The sequence below is a fragment of the Paramormyrops kingsleyae genome, chromosome 24 (assembly GCF_048594095.1).
Source record: "Paramormyrops kingsleyae isolate MSU_618 chromosome 24, PKINGS_0.4, whole genome shotgun sequence".
Lineage (NCBI taxonomy): Eukaryota > Metazoa > Chordata > Actinopteri > Osteoglossiformes > Mormyridae > Paramormyrops > Paramormyrops kingsleyae.
The window spans coordinates 16,650,101-16,663,697 of NC_132820.1; the positions used below are offsets into that span (position 1 = coordinate 16,650,101).

The 13,597-nt window shown below is 50.1% G+C and overlaps 1 protein-coding gene across 1 annotated transcript in view; it reads left to right on the plus strand.

Moving 5' to 3' along the window:
* LOC111860562 (glypican-3-like) overlaps nt 1–13,597 on the plus strand; it is a 76,466-nt gene that overhangs the window by 51,754 nt on the left and 11,115 nt on the right. The window contains exons 5-6 of the mRNA XM_072706542.1: nt 600–725; nt 6,606–6,717. Of these exons, the coding sequence (XP_072562643.1) occupies nt 600–725; nt 6,606–6,717 (238 nt within the window). The remainder of the gene's footprint in view (nt 1–599; nt 726–6,605; nt 6,718–13,597) is intronic.

Genomic DNA, 13,597 nt, shown 5'->3' on the forward strand with positions numbered 1-13,597 from the left:
GGGCAGGTTAGCGATAGGGTTGGTGTGAGAGAGGGAGGGCAGGTTAGTGTGAGAGAGGGAGGGCAGGTTAGTGTGACAGAGGGAGGGCAGGTTAGGGTTAGTGTGAGAGAGGGAGGGCAGGTTAGCGATAGGGTTGGTGTGAGAGAGGGAGGGCAGGTTAGTGTGAGAGAGGGAGGGCAGGTTAGCGATAGGGTTGGTGTGAGAGAGGGAGGGCAGGTTAGTGTGAGAGAGGGAGGGCAGGTTAGTGTGAGAGAGGGAGGGCAGGTTAGGGTTAGGGTTAGTGTGTGAGAGAGGGAGGGCAGGTTAGGGTTAGTGTGTGAGAGAGGGAGGGCAGGTTAGGGTTAGGGTTAGGGTTAGTGTGAGAGAGGGAGGGCAGGTTAGGGTTAGGGTTAGGGTTAGGGTTAGGGTTAGGGTTAGTGTGTGAGAGGTCCTGACCCCAAGTGTATCTGCCATGTGAATATTACGTAAACAGTAAGTATGGTCTCACATGTTTTGGTTTTGTGTCTGCGCTGCTCCGTATTGATACAGGGATGACTTGCTGTTTTTTGCCCCCCCCCCCCCACCCCCACTGTCACCTCTCCTCCCCTCCCACCTACCAGAGAGTTCATCTCCAGTCTTAAGACCTTCCACAGTTTCTTCACCGGCCTGGGGGAGGCGCTGTGCAGCCAGAAACCTGGCATGCCCAATGACTCGCACTGTTGGGATGGCCTGGAAATGACAGAGCGGTGAGTCGCTGGTCTCTCAGACCCCAATCTTGTGTTTCTGTCAAATCCTGGCTGATTTCCGCACGGTGTAACATCACAGAGCTTCTTAGGAGAGTCTCACGTACCAGTATATCACACGCCGCAGCCTAACAGATACAATAGCACCAGTCTACAGCTTCCAGTAGGAGTGCACGATAAAAAGGCCTGTCCTAACATTGACTTAATGTAGCAAATCTTCTGTTCAGACAAATGTGCACCAAATTGACACATTATGCTGGTTTCCGCTGCATGCAAATTAATTTTTAAATTGCGCTCTCGTCTCCAGTTCCCAGTCTTGCTCTAATGAGGCTGTTCAGCTTTGTTTAAACATAAACCTGTTTGGCACCAAGACAGCCTCTGAAAATGAATCTACACCCCCTCCATGAAGTTATGAACGTCCACCATGCCTCGGCACCCCCCACCGCCCCACTGCATCTTCTCATGCGTGCGTTCTCCTCTGCCGCACCCTCAGAACCCAATTTGCTGTTTACCACACTGCCCCCCGCCCACCGCCGCATCTCTCGCTGCACGAAGGTTAGGTGATAGAAGGCAGTGAACTGGCATGATTGACTGCCTCCCCGGGAGAGAGGAGGGGGGCGTGGAAACTCCTGGGGGTTAATTAGGAGTCGAGAGGGGGAGGCAGACAGGAGAGAAGTGGGAGATGAAGAAGGTTGACCCCCCCGGTGCATAAGCCAGGAAAAGTACCAAGGACTAATGCAGCATGTATACACATCACTTTTATAAATATCACAGTTGGGTGTTTGTGTATCACAGAGCTGTGAGATTTCTAAGATCACGTGCATGAAATTTTGACAAAGCTGATCTATTCACTTTGTAATACAGTACAAGTGATCACATGATCCTTGTGTGCACCATGCCACTCTGGGGGCCTGACCACTGCTTGTGTGTGTGTGTCCCAGGCCTGTGTAAAGCTGTGTGTTACACACACACCAAATTGACACATTATGCTGGTTTCCGCTGCATGCAAATTAATTTTTAAATTTTTAAATTGCGCGTTAAATTGTGTGTGTTACACTGATACTGTGTGTGTGTGTCCCAGGCCTGTGTAAAGCTGTGTGTTACACTGATACTGTGTGTGTGTGTCCCAGGCCTGTGTAAAGCTGTGTGTTACACTGATACTGTGTGTGTGTCCCAGGCCTGTGTAAAGCTGTGTGTTACACTGATACTGTGTGTGTGTCCCAGGCCTGTGTAAAGCTGTGTGTTACACTGATACTGTGTGTATGTGTTCCAGGCCTGTGTAAAGCTGTGTGTTACACTGATACTGTGTGTGTGTCCCAGGCCTGTGTAAAGCTGTGTGTTACACTGATACTGTGTGTATGTGTTCCAGGCCTGTGTAAAGCTGTGTGTTACATTGATACCGTGTGTGTGTCCCAGGCCTGTGTAAAGCTGTGTGTTACACTGATACTGTGTGTGTGTGTCCCAGGCCTGTGTAAAGCTGTGTGTTACACTGATACTGTGTGTGTGTGTCCCAGGCCTGTGTAAAGCTGTGTGTTACATTGATACCGTGTGTGTGTCCCAGGCCTGCGTAAAGCTGTGTGTTACACTGATACTGTGTGTGTGTGTCCCAGGCCTGTGTAAAGCTGTGTGTTACACTGATACTGTGTGTGTGTGTCCCAGGCCTGTGTAAAGCTGTGTGTTACACTGATACTGTGTGTGTGTGTCCCAGGCGTGTGTAAAGCTGTGTGTTACACTGATACTGTGTGTGTGTGTCCCAGGCCTGTGTAAAGCTGTGTGTTACACTGATACTGTGTGTGTGTGTCCCAGGCCTGTGTAAAGCTGTGTGTTACATTGATACCGTGTGTGTGTCCCAGGCCTGCGTAAAGCTGTGTGTTACACTGATACTGTGTGTGTGTGTCCCAGGCCTGTGTAAAGCTGTGTGTTACACTGATACTGTGTGTGTGTGTCCCAGGCCTGTGTAAAGCTGTGTGTTACACTGATACTGTGTGTGTGTGTCCCAGGCCTGTGTTAAGCTGTGTGTTACACTGATACTGTGTGTGTGTCCCAGGCCTGTGTAAAGCTGTGTGTTACACTGATACTGTGTGTGTGTCCCAGGCGTGTGTAAAGCTGTGTGTTACACTGATACTGTGTGTGTGTCCCAGGCCTGTGTAAAGCTGTGTGTTACACTGATACTGTGTGTGTGTCCCTGGTCTGTGTAAAGCTGTGTGTTACACTGATACTGTGTGTGTGTCCCAGGCCTGTGTAAAGCTGTGTGTTACACTGATACTGTGTGTATGTGTTCCAGGCCTGTGTAAAGCTGTGTGTTACACTGATACTGTGTGTGTGTCCCAGGCCTGTGTAAAGCTGTGTGTTACACTGATACTGTGTGTATGTGTTCCAGGCCTGTGTAAAGCTGTGTGTTACACTGATACTGTGTGTGTGTCCCAGGCCTGTGTAAAGCTGTGTGTTACACTGATACTGTGTGTGTGTCCCAGGCCTGTGTAAAGCTGTGTGTTACATTGATACTGTGTGTGTGTCCCAGGTCTGTGTAAAGCTGTGTGTTACACTGATACTGTGTGTATGTGTTCCAGGCCTGTGTAAAGCTGTGTGTTACACTGATACTGTGTTTGTTACACTGATCTACAGTGCCCCCCCCCACTCCACACCCCACACCCAATCACATTCACAAACTGTCACTTGTCCTTTCTGCACTTTGCCTTCACCTGTTACCTCATTAACACTGAAAGATGTTAAAATAATTACGGAACTCTGACTAACCATTCAGTGGCAGTCCAGTCCGTGGCTGGCACTGGAGCTGCTATTGCATCACACATTAACTTCTTACCGGGCTTTGATATGACATATGGATGCAAGGGGTGCAGGAAAAGGGCCCTTCAGGTACAACCTGAGAACCTAAGGCGTGCAGCATGAGGACCCCACAAGTACAACGCGAGGATCTTTGTGGCTCAGCGTGAGAATCTCATTGGTACAACATGAGGACCTTAGAAGTACATTGGGAGGATCTCACAGGTACAACATGAGGACCTTAGACGTACATTGGGAGGATCTCACAGGTACAACATGAGGACCTTAGACGTACATTGGGAGGATCTCACAGGTACAACATGAGGACCTTAGACGTACATTGGGAGGATCTCACAGGTACAACATGAGGACCTTAGAAGTACATTGGGAGGATCTCACAGGTACAACATGAGGACCTTAGAAGTACATTGGGAGGATCTCACAGGTACAACATGAGGACCTTAGAAGTACATTGGGAGGATCTCACAGGTACAACATGAGGACCTTAGACGTACATTGGGAGGATCTCACAGGTACAACATGAGGACCTTAGAAGTACATTGGGAGGATGTCACAGGTACAACATGAGGTCCTTACCGGAATAAAGTAAGCTCCTTCCAGGTACAACACGAGCAGCTACTCTGCCGCAGGACAATCTGCTGATCTGATGACCAGCACTGGGTCCAGACAAAGACCAGAACAGAACAGTCAACCACCTATCCTTTCCAACCTTAGGTCTTACAATAATACAGACATGTCTGATGCCCCTCTGCGTGGGGGCTGGCAATTCCTAGTACCTCTTTCTTCTCCTCTGGTACCTTCAGGGATTTCTTTGCTGTGTAACATGTCAATTTATGGTGCCATTCTTTAACAAACACTTTGGCACACTGTAATGGCTGCATTAGAAAGGGCACATAGTAGAATGGCATATACAAGTTGAACTGGACTGAATTTACAGTCAAAATGCTCTGCTTACTATGGATGGCATTTTCTAAGAGCAGTGTTCTGCTAAAAATTACAGTCATGCGCCGAATGACGATTCGGTCAACGACTAACTGCATTTACGACGTTAAGATTACATCGGAGCTGAAAAATTCCAGTCGCCTAACGACAACGTAGCCGTCGTAACATTGTAACACGACGCTTTACCCACGTGTTTGTGGTGATATTGGTGTGAGCAAACCTACGTTACTGGTTTATATATTTACTGCACGGTACTTTCTATCGTTATTTCGGCAATGCCATCGAGGTTTGTGTACGTACACTCTATAATATTCTCACAATGGCGAGATCACCTAGGGACGCAATTCTCAGAATATCCCTGTCGTTCAGCGACACATAACTATAATATTTCTGTAACAAAGGATCTGCTCAGAAAGGTCTTGTTTCCGCAGTTGTTTCTGCAGTTGATTCCGCAGACAAGCACTGGACGCTGCTGAAAACGAACAGCTTGTGAACTTAAAGCGCCTTTTCGACCATGCAGGCGGTTGATCACGTGGGGCTGTAGAGGCTGTATCTCATGCAGTCACGATGGCGCTTCTATAATCCGAGATCTTGACTTTGCCGCCTCTTAGCGTTAGCACTAGTCACACGATGGCGGTAGGGGGCAGCATGAGTGCCGCTGCCCAGATGCTGAACTGTAGGCTCACTGGCACGGAGAGTCTCGGATAAGTCAAGCAGGAGAAACTGGCAGCGAAGCTGTCAGCGGGGGCAGGGGGGAGCGGTAGGGTGCAGGCAGTGGCGCTGTGGTCCTACCAGCAGCCAAAACCGTGTCCATCCAGCCGCACCAATAAAAACTCCCCGACGAGGGACACCAGCAGCTTCCCCCGGTGAGGTCGCAGTGCCTGGGACCTGACTGCAGGGGGAGCTGCTCCTCCGGCACAGACCCACACGCTCGCTAAGCTGGGAGGTCTGAAGCTGGGAGCACTTTTCCAGCTTGGTTATTTCTGGAGCTGTTATAAATGATGCAAGTCATTTATTGCAGTTATGAAAGTGTTTAAAATGTTCAGAATGTGAGAGTTATACGTCCCCCTTTTGATGAATACAGTACTTTCCCAGATAGCATCATGTTATTGTTTCAGTGTTGAATTATAGTTAAATGCGTTGAATCATGGTCAGTGTTAAATTATCACCGTTGAAACAGAATTGTTTTTTGGTCAGATTTTCAATATTGAAAAATTGATGGTGGCAAAACCTTGATTCAATGTTGATATAAGGTGAGAGATTGAAGATCAACGTTGTTTCAACCCTTTTGTCTGATATGGAATCAATATCATTTCAACATATGTGTGCTATCTTGGTTGTTTTTACTGGGTGTTTGTCAGATGCAAGAGCAATGATCTGACAGGTCTCAGGGGGTGTTTGTCAGTATGCGTACTTGAGTGTACTTGTGTTTGACATCATCTTCCATTTGTGAAGAGCAACCCCAGTACTAAGAACAGAAGTACAGAGGACGGTAATCATCCCCAGATGTCGTTCTTGCCCCGCCCCAAATATCAAGGATGCATCGTTTGCATCCACGCCAAACGAGAACAATCCCATTCATTGCGTCCCAAGTTCTTGGGAGGTAAGTTAGTAAGAATGCCCTTGCCAAGACAATAAATACGATCTTTGTCCATTTTCATTATTGAGAAACACTCATGATCTGACAGGTCACATGATCTGACAGGTCACATGATCTGACAGGTCACATGTCGCATGATCTTCAGGTCACCTGCCCCTGCTAGCTTTTCTTCATGCTCGCGATCAGTCGCTGGCTCTTTTTGTGGCGGTTGCTGCCGCTGCTCAGCTGTCTTTGTTGTCTTCGGGCACCACTAGGTGGCACTCATGCAATAGTCAAGATTACTCAAGTAAGAACTCTCAGTCTCTAACCAAGTGCCATAATACACACTATAATATGTCAGTTCTAAAGGGAACCGTAAACAGATAAAACAAGTCAAATATCTTCTGTTCTTTTTTACAGTTTTAATTATTAAAGAGTAGAGAGTTACTTGCTTTTTTCCTCTGATTCCATTTCCCTCTGTCTTTTGCCTAATACTTTTATCTTTTCTTCCTTCCTTGTTTTCTCTTTCCCATAATTCACCTCTTCCTGTGTCCCAGGTTTCCATTGCCAGGATCAAAGAGGGCCCAGCTGAACAGTGCCGAGTCCAAACCCAAGGCACCAGAACCTGTCATCAGCCAAATTATCGACAAACTCAAACACATTAACCAGGTGGGGTTTGGGAAGGGGACCCATAGCGATGGATGGATGGATGGATGGGTGGGTGGATGGATGGATGGATGATATATACAAAATATAAGAGGAGGGAATGTTAGAAAGAAAATCTGAATAAGATGACAAACTGATAGCATTCATGAAGGCAGGCTACAGAGCGGCATTTCTGTATTTTCACAGGACGATACAGCTGTGTGTGAACCTACTACAGGGTGTAAGTTCATTCCTGGTGGAGCTTCTTCTGTATCCATCCAGCCTGGGTATTTTATCGTTGTATTAACCTCAGCGTTTGAGGTAGCGAGTCTCCCGGCCTGAAGCCGCAGGTACGACATTAAAGTGCTCAGCGGCCGTGAGGCAGACAGGAAGCTTGCAGTCTGGCATGTCGACACACACGGCAGGCAGACGTAAACAAGGAGGTTCGCAAGCCGCTCCGCTGAGGGGCGTGGGGGCGGAGCCCAGCACCGCGGGTCCTGCTTCCCGGAGACGTTCCGCTACAAGGAGCAGATACTGAAAACATTCCCCGGTGAGTCATGCATCATGGGTTTCTCCCATGAGAAGTAGCGTGCGGGTTCCTCTCACCTCCGCCACGCCCTCTGCCAGGCAGCACACATGGGGTTTAATTCGCCTCACGCCGTCCCCTCGCCGTCTCTCCTGGGAGCCCGCCACAGTCTCTCTGTTTTGCCTTGAGGATCTCGCCCAAGGTTTTTTTTCTGCATCAGCCGTGGCGGCGGGTGGCAGTGAGGCATTGTGGGAAATGCTGCCGTGGTGGCGATATGGAGGGATCAGAGAAGACGACTCTGGCCCGTTTTTATGGATAAAGGGATTACGCGTCTCTCCGCATGCGCCTGTAGCTAAATCCGAAATCGCGCCGCTGTTTTGTTGGATTTCTGGGCGGCCCGTGAGAGCATCCGCCGTCGCTCCGGCAGGGAGACGAGGACCGCAAGCTCACCTGGCTGCTCCGTGACCTCCGCCAGAGTGAGGTCTACGTCCGGCGCTGCTGTCTACTACCACTGAAAGCATACAGTACGCAGAAAAACAATCCCAGGGCGTAGGACAGTGGTGTGTATGGGGCAGTGGGGCGTTGCTGGGGTCTGGGGGTGCTGTGTGACAGCATGAGCCCTGCTGGGGGGGGGACTTTGGTTCAGCACATCCTGACGAAAGGTGTCAGTGAATCCTTCCCTTCAAAAACAATGGGAGTGCTCAGGGTGTGGAGGGCAGGAGAGGAGATCAGGAGGCAGGGGGTCAGGGGCTGTAGGGTAGGACACACACACACACACAGACAGGCACACTGACCGGCCTGCGCCTCTGTAGCGTGACAGCACCAGGCGTGCTTATGTATCACTGTCTTCGTTTGGTGGCTTCACCGGGGCCCCGCCCACAGACAGGAGTCCCCTTGGTATAAACATGCGGACTCCCTGTATGAGCAGAGGTCTGTATGGGGGGGGGGGGCACACCCATATGTACATGGCAACCTGAGACAGACAGGGAGCTGGAAGACACCTTGTATTGGGGGGAATCTGCTAGAGGAAAACTAAGAGAGAACAAAACAAAGCTGTGAGCTGGCTCATCACACGCCCCGACTCGCCACCGGGGGACGCTGTTCAGGAGCTCTGCTGTTGAGCTCACATGTCCTCAGGTGACACACTCACCCCTGTGTCTCCATCATGCCATCCAGGGAATATCGGTGGGTCCAGCTGAAGTAAAAATGTTTGTGACTGGAAATCGGGCCACAAAGTCCCCTTTGATCCTTCTGTCACCCCCCCCCCCGCTGAATGTGTCCTGGCTTCTTTTGAGCTACCTGATCATCTTATCTGGCTGGGTCCCCACGGACCTGCTTTAGCCCACAGCCTGGGTGCTGGGTATCCGTACAGCTCATTGTCAACAAGCAGCCCAAACCCAACCCTGACGCTCCACCTGCCGCCGACCATTACAGAAACACCCACCCGTCTACTTATAGCGAATTCTGAGGTTATATTTTAACATCCACATCTGCTGCTTACATTGAGCGGCTGGAAATGTTTACATGGCTGTTCCCCTCCCTTGGAGCCGTCATAGTTCGGGGTCAGACTGGTGTCACGTCTGGGCTGGTCCCTGCCTCCTTCGGGAGGGGGTCCTCGATCGGGCCTGACGTAGCTGGTGGCCGCGAGGCCTGTGCTCCGTAGATGACCTCCTATTTATTTTATTGTACGTGTGTGGGCCTGACTGTGTCTGCTGAGCACGCCACGCCCCCTACCCACAGGCAGCGTGAGGTGCGGGGAAAAGCCCGGCCACATGGCCGCTCTGTCACCACGGGAACAACGGGGGCAGTTTGTCGGGGTAATAAATACCCTGCAATGCTCCCTGCACAGGTGGAATGCACTGACCTTACATAGCAGGAATGATTGCGACTCCCAGCTCATAAATACCTGCAGACTAACTGAGCGTTACCCAGTGACCCTCGGGCTCATATTTAAATCGCCCCATTTCAAAGGGAAGCGTCCGGCTTGGGGAGAGTATCCAGTTAACTTCCAGGGTTATAATGTTACTGATCTGCAGGGCGTATTCCAGAACTCAGGAGCCTCAGCGGAACAGGCTTCTGATTGGCCGGAGACCTCCTCTTGGCTGATGCCCAGCCATTGGTCAATATATCTCTTGGGGGCAGTTTTGACATGATCAGGACAGGGAGGCGGTAAAAGCTGGTGTGACCCTTCACCTCTCTGATGGTGACCCTTCCTCTCCACTGTCCTCTATCCCTCGCTTTCTCTCTCCTCTCTCCACGTGCTACGTTCCTCGTTCTCCCCGGGACTGTGGGCCACACCTTTCTGTAAATGTCAGAAAACTATCCCACCCCCCCTCCCCCCGCGCGCAATTCCTAAGTAAAACCAAGACTTGGGGAAAACTCACAGGTGGGATAGGAATTTTGGTTTGAGAACCAAGCCAGATGCCGCTGCCGGCCTTGGTGACCAGCGTGTTCTTACGTGGCGAGTAAAGCACAGATGGCAGTCAGGGCACTATGCTTAGAAGCTGCACGGCATTCTGGGTAAGCTTTGGGTGGGAAGCAGAAAGACACACGTGATCCAGCGCCGCTTCGGAAGCACCAGCCAGGAAGCAGCCGATGTTCTCGCCTCGTTTCACTCCGTAATAATTGTAAAATGTGACCTCTTGACGTTCCCCCAGGCCTGCCTGAAGCATGCAGAGGGTTTCTGTGCCTGGGGAGGGTTTGGGATTCCTGTAATGGGGAGGGAACAGGAATGGGCGCTGCTGAAATGAAGCCTGTCACCTCATATAAAAGCCACAGGGCTGACTCTGGGAAATCTGGGGTGAGGGTGGGGTTGAGCTACCTCATTGCGGTGTGGGGGGGTCCATTCTGGGTTCAGGCTCACCCACAGAAGCACTTTATACCTCCCACTGTAAGCTCTGAAACCTCTGCGTTTTAATGTTCCCTAACCCATTTCCTGCCATGCTCTAAGATTGCCCCCTCATCTGTGTGCCTCCTCCCCCCTCCCGCCCCGGTCAGGAGGTCAGATGGAGCATGTGAGGGCCCCCTTCTCCCAATTAGCACCAATGCTAATGAATCACTGCCTGCTGTCGCCCTGCCTGGATGGCACCCCCCCCCCCCACACACACACATAAATCAGCCCCATCTTAATGATCACAGAACTTATTAAAAACTGCGCAGCTGAAATGTACAGGGCTTCCCGGCATGCAAGGAGCGAGTACACCAATCACAGTACAGGGTGCCTGCAAGTATGAGTACACACTATCCACACAGCATGCAAAACATGAGAACACTGCCAGTACTCAGTATAGACAACACAGCATGTACCATGTGTGTACTCATTTCAGCATAGCACATTTGGTGGATTACACACATGACCAGCATAACATATTGAGTGTGAGTGCTCATGCACATAGGTATTACATGAGTACTTCTTACACACTGCCAGGAAATTCAGTGTGAGTACTCATTATACACAGGTACTAAGTAAGTACTTGTTATACATAACCAGTATGGCACATTCAGTGTTAGTACTCATTACACACAGATACATGAGTACCTGTTCCACACAACCAGCACAGCACATTTGATATCAGTACTCATTACACACACTCAACAGTGCTGAGGCTGAATAACACAAAATACACACACAAACACGGAGACCATGTGCTCGCAGAGTACAGACACAAGCATGGACAGATGCTCGCAGAGTACAGACACTAACATGGACAGATGCTCGCAGAGTACAGACCCTAACATGGAGAGATGCTCGCAGAGTACAGACACAAACATGGAGAGATGCTCACAGAGTACAGACGCTAACATGGACAGATGCTCGCACAGACGCTAACATGGAGAGATGCTGGCAGAGTACAGACACTAAGATGGAGAGATGCTCGCAGAGTACAGACACTAACATGGACAGATGCTCACAGAGTACAGATGCTAAGATGGAGAGATGCTCGCAGAGTACAGACACAAACATTGACAGATGCTCGCAGAGTACAGACACTAACATGGACAGATGCTCGCAGAGTACAGATGCTAAGATGGAGAGATGCTCGCAGAGTACAGACACTAACATGGACAGATGCTCGCAGAGTACAGACGCTAACATGGACAGATGCTCGCAGAGTACAGACACTAACATGGAGAGATGCTCGCCGGGTACAGACGCTAACAGGGAGAGATTATCGCAGAGTACAGACACTAACATGGAGAGATGCTCACAGAGTACAGTCACTAACATGGACAGATGCTCGCAGAGTGCAGATACTAACAGGGAGAGATGCTCGCAGAGTACAGACGCTAACAGGGAGAGATTATCGCAGAGTACAGACGCTAACAGGGAGAGATTATCGCAGAGTACAGACGCTAACAGGGAGAGATGCTCGCAGAGTACAGACACTAACATGGAGAGATTATCGCAGAGTACAGACGCTAACATGGACAGATGCTCGCAGAGTACAGACGCTAACATGGACAGATGCTCGCAGAGTACAGACGCTAACATGGAGAGATTCTCGCAGAGTACAGACGCTAACAGGGAGAGATGCTCGCAGAGTACAGACTCTAACAGGGAGAGATTATCGCAGAGTACAGACGCTAACAGGGAGAGATGCTCGCAGAGTACAGACGCTAACAGGGAGAGATTATCGCAGAGTACAGGCGCTAACATGGACAGATGCTCGCAGAGTACAGACACTAACATGGACAGATGCTCGCAGAGTACAGACGCTAACATGGACAGATGCTCGCAGAGTACAGACACTAACATGGAGAGATGCTCGCCGGGTACAGACGCTAACAGGGAGAGATTATCGCAGAGTACAGACACTAACATGGAGAGATGCTCACAGAGTACAGTCACTAACATGGACAGATGCTCGCAGAGTGCAGATACTAACAGGGAGAGATGCTCGCAGAGTACAGACGCTAACAGGGAGAGATTATCGCAGAGTACAGACGCTAACAGGGAGAGATTATCGCAGAGTACAGACGCTAACAGGGAGAGATGCTCGCAGAGTACAGACACTAACATGGAGAGATTATCGCAGAGTACAGACGCTAACATGGACAGATGCTCGCAGAGTACAGACGCTAACATGGACAGATGCTCGCAGAGTACAGACGCTAACATGGAGAGATTCTCGCAGAGTACAGACGCTAACAGGGAGAGATGCTCGCAGAGTACAGACTCTAACAGGGAGAGATTATCGCAGAGTACAGACGCTAACAGGGAGAGATGCTCGCAGAGTACAGACGCTAACAGGGAGAGATTATCGCAGAGTACAGGCGCTAACATGGACAGATGCTCGCAGAGTACAGACGCTAACAGGGAGAGATTATCGCAGAGTACAGGCGCTAACATGGACAGATGCTCGCAGAGTACAGACGCTAACAGGGAGAGATTATCGCAGAGTACAGGCGCTAACATGGACAGATGCTCGCAGAGTACAGACGCTAACATGGAGAGATTATCGCAGAGTACAGACGCTAACATGGAGAGATGCTCGCAGAGTACAGACGCTAACAGGGAGAGATTATCGCAGAGTACAGACGCTAACATGGAGAGATGCTCGCAGAGTACAGACGCTAACAGGGAGAGATTATCACAGAGTACAGACACTAACATGGAGAGATGCTAGCAGAGTACAGACACTAACATGGAGAGATGCTCGCAGAGTACAGACACTAACAGGGAGAGATGCTCGCAGAGTACAGACACTAACAGGGAGAGATGCTCGCAGAGTACAGACACAAACATGGAGAGATGCTCGCAGAGTACAGACGCTAACATGGACAGATGCTCGCAGAGTACAGACGCTAACAGGGAGAGATTATCGCAGAGTGCAAATGCTAACAGTGAGAGATGCTCGCAGAGTACAGACGCTAACAGGGAGAGATTATCACAGAGTACAGACACTAACATGGAGAGATGCTAGCAGAGTACAGACACTAACATGGAGAGATGCTCGCAGAGTACAGACACTAACAGGGAGAGATGCTCGCAGAGTACAGACACTAACAGGGAGAGATGCTCGCAGAGTACAGACACAAACATGGAGAGATGCTCGCAGAGTACAGACGCTAACATGGACAGATGCTCGCAGAGTACAGACGCTAACAGGGAGAGATTATCGCAGAGTGCAAATGCTAACAGTGAGAGATGCTCGCAGAGTACAGACGCTAACAGGGAGAGATGCTCGCAGAGTACAGACGCTAACAGGGAGAGATGCTCGCAGAGTACAGACACTAACAGGGAGAGATGCTCGCAGAGTACAGACACTAACAGGGAGAGATGCTCGCAGAGTACAGACGCTAGAGGGACATGGGAGGATCGCTCAGGTCCCCAGTGGCAGTGCTGTCTGCTGGACGATACTGAAGATACTGGTTTCA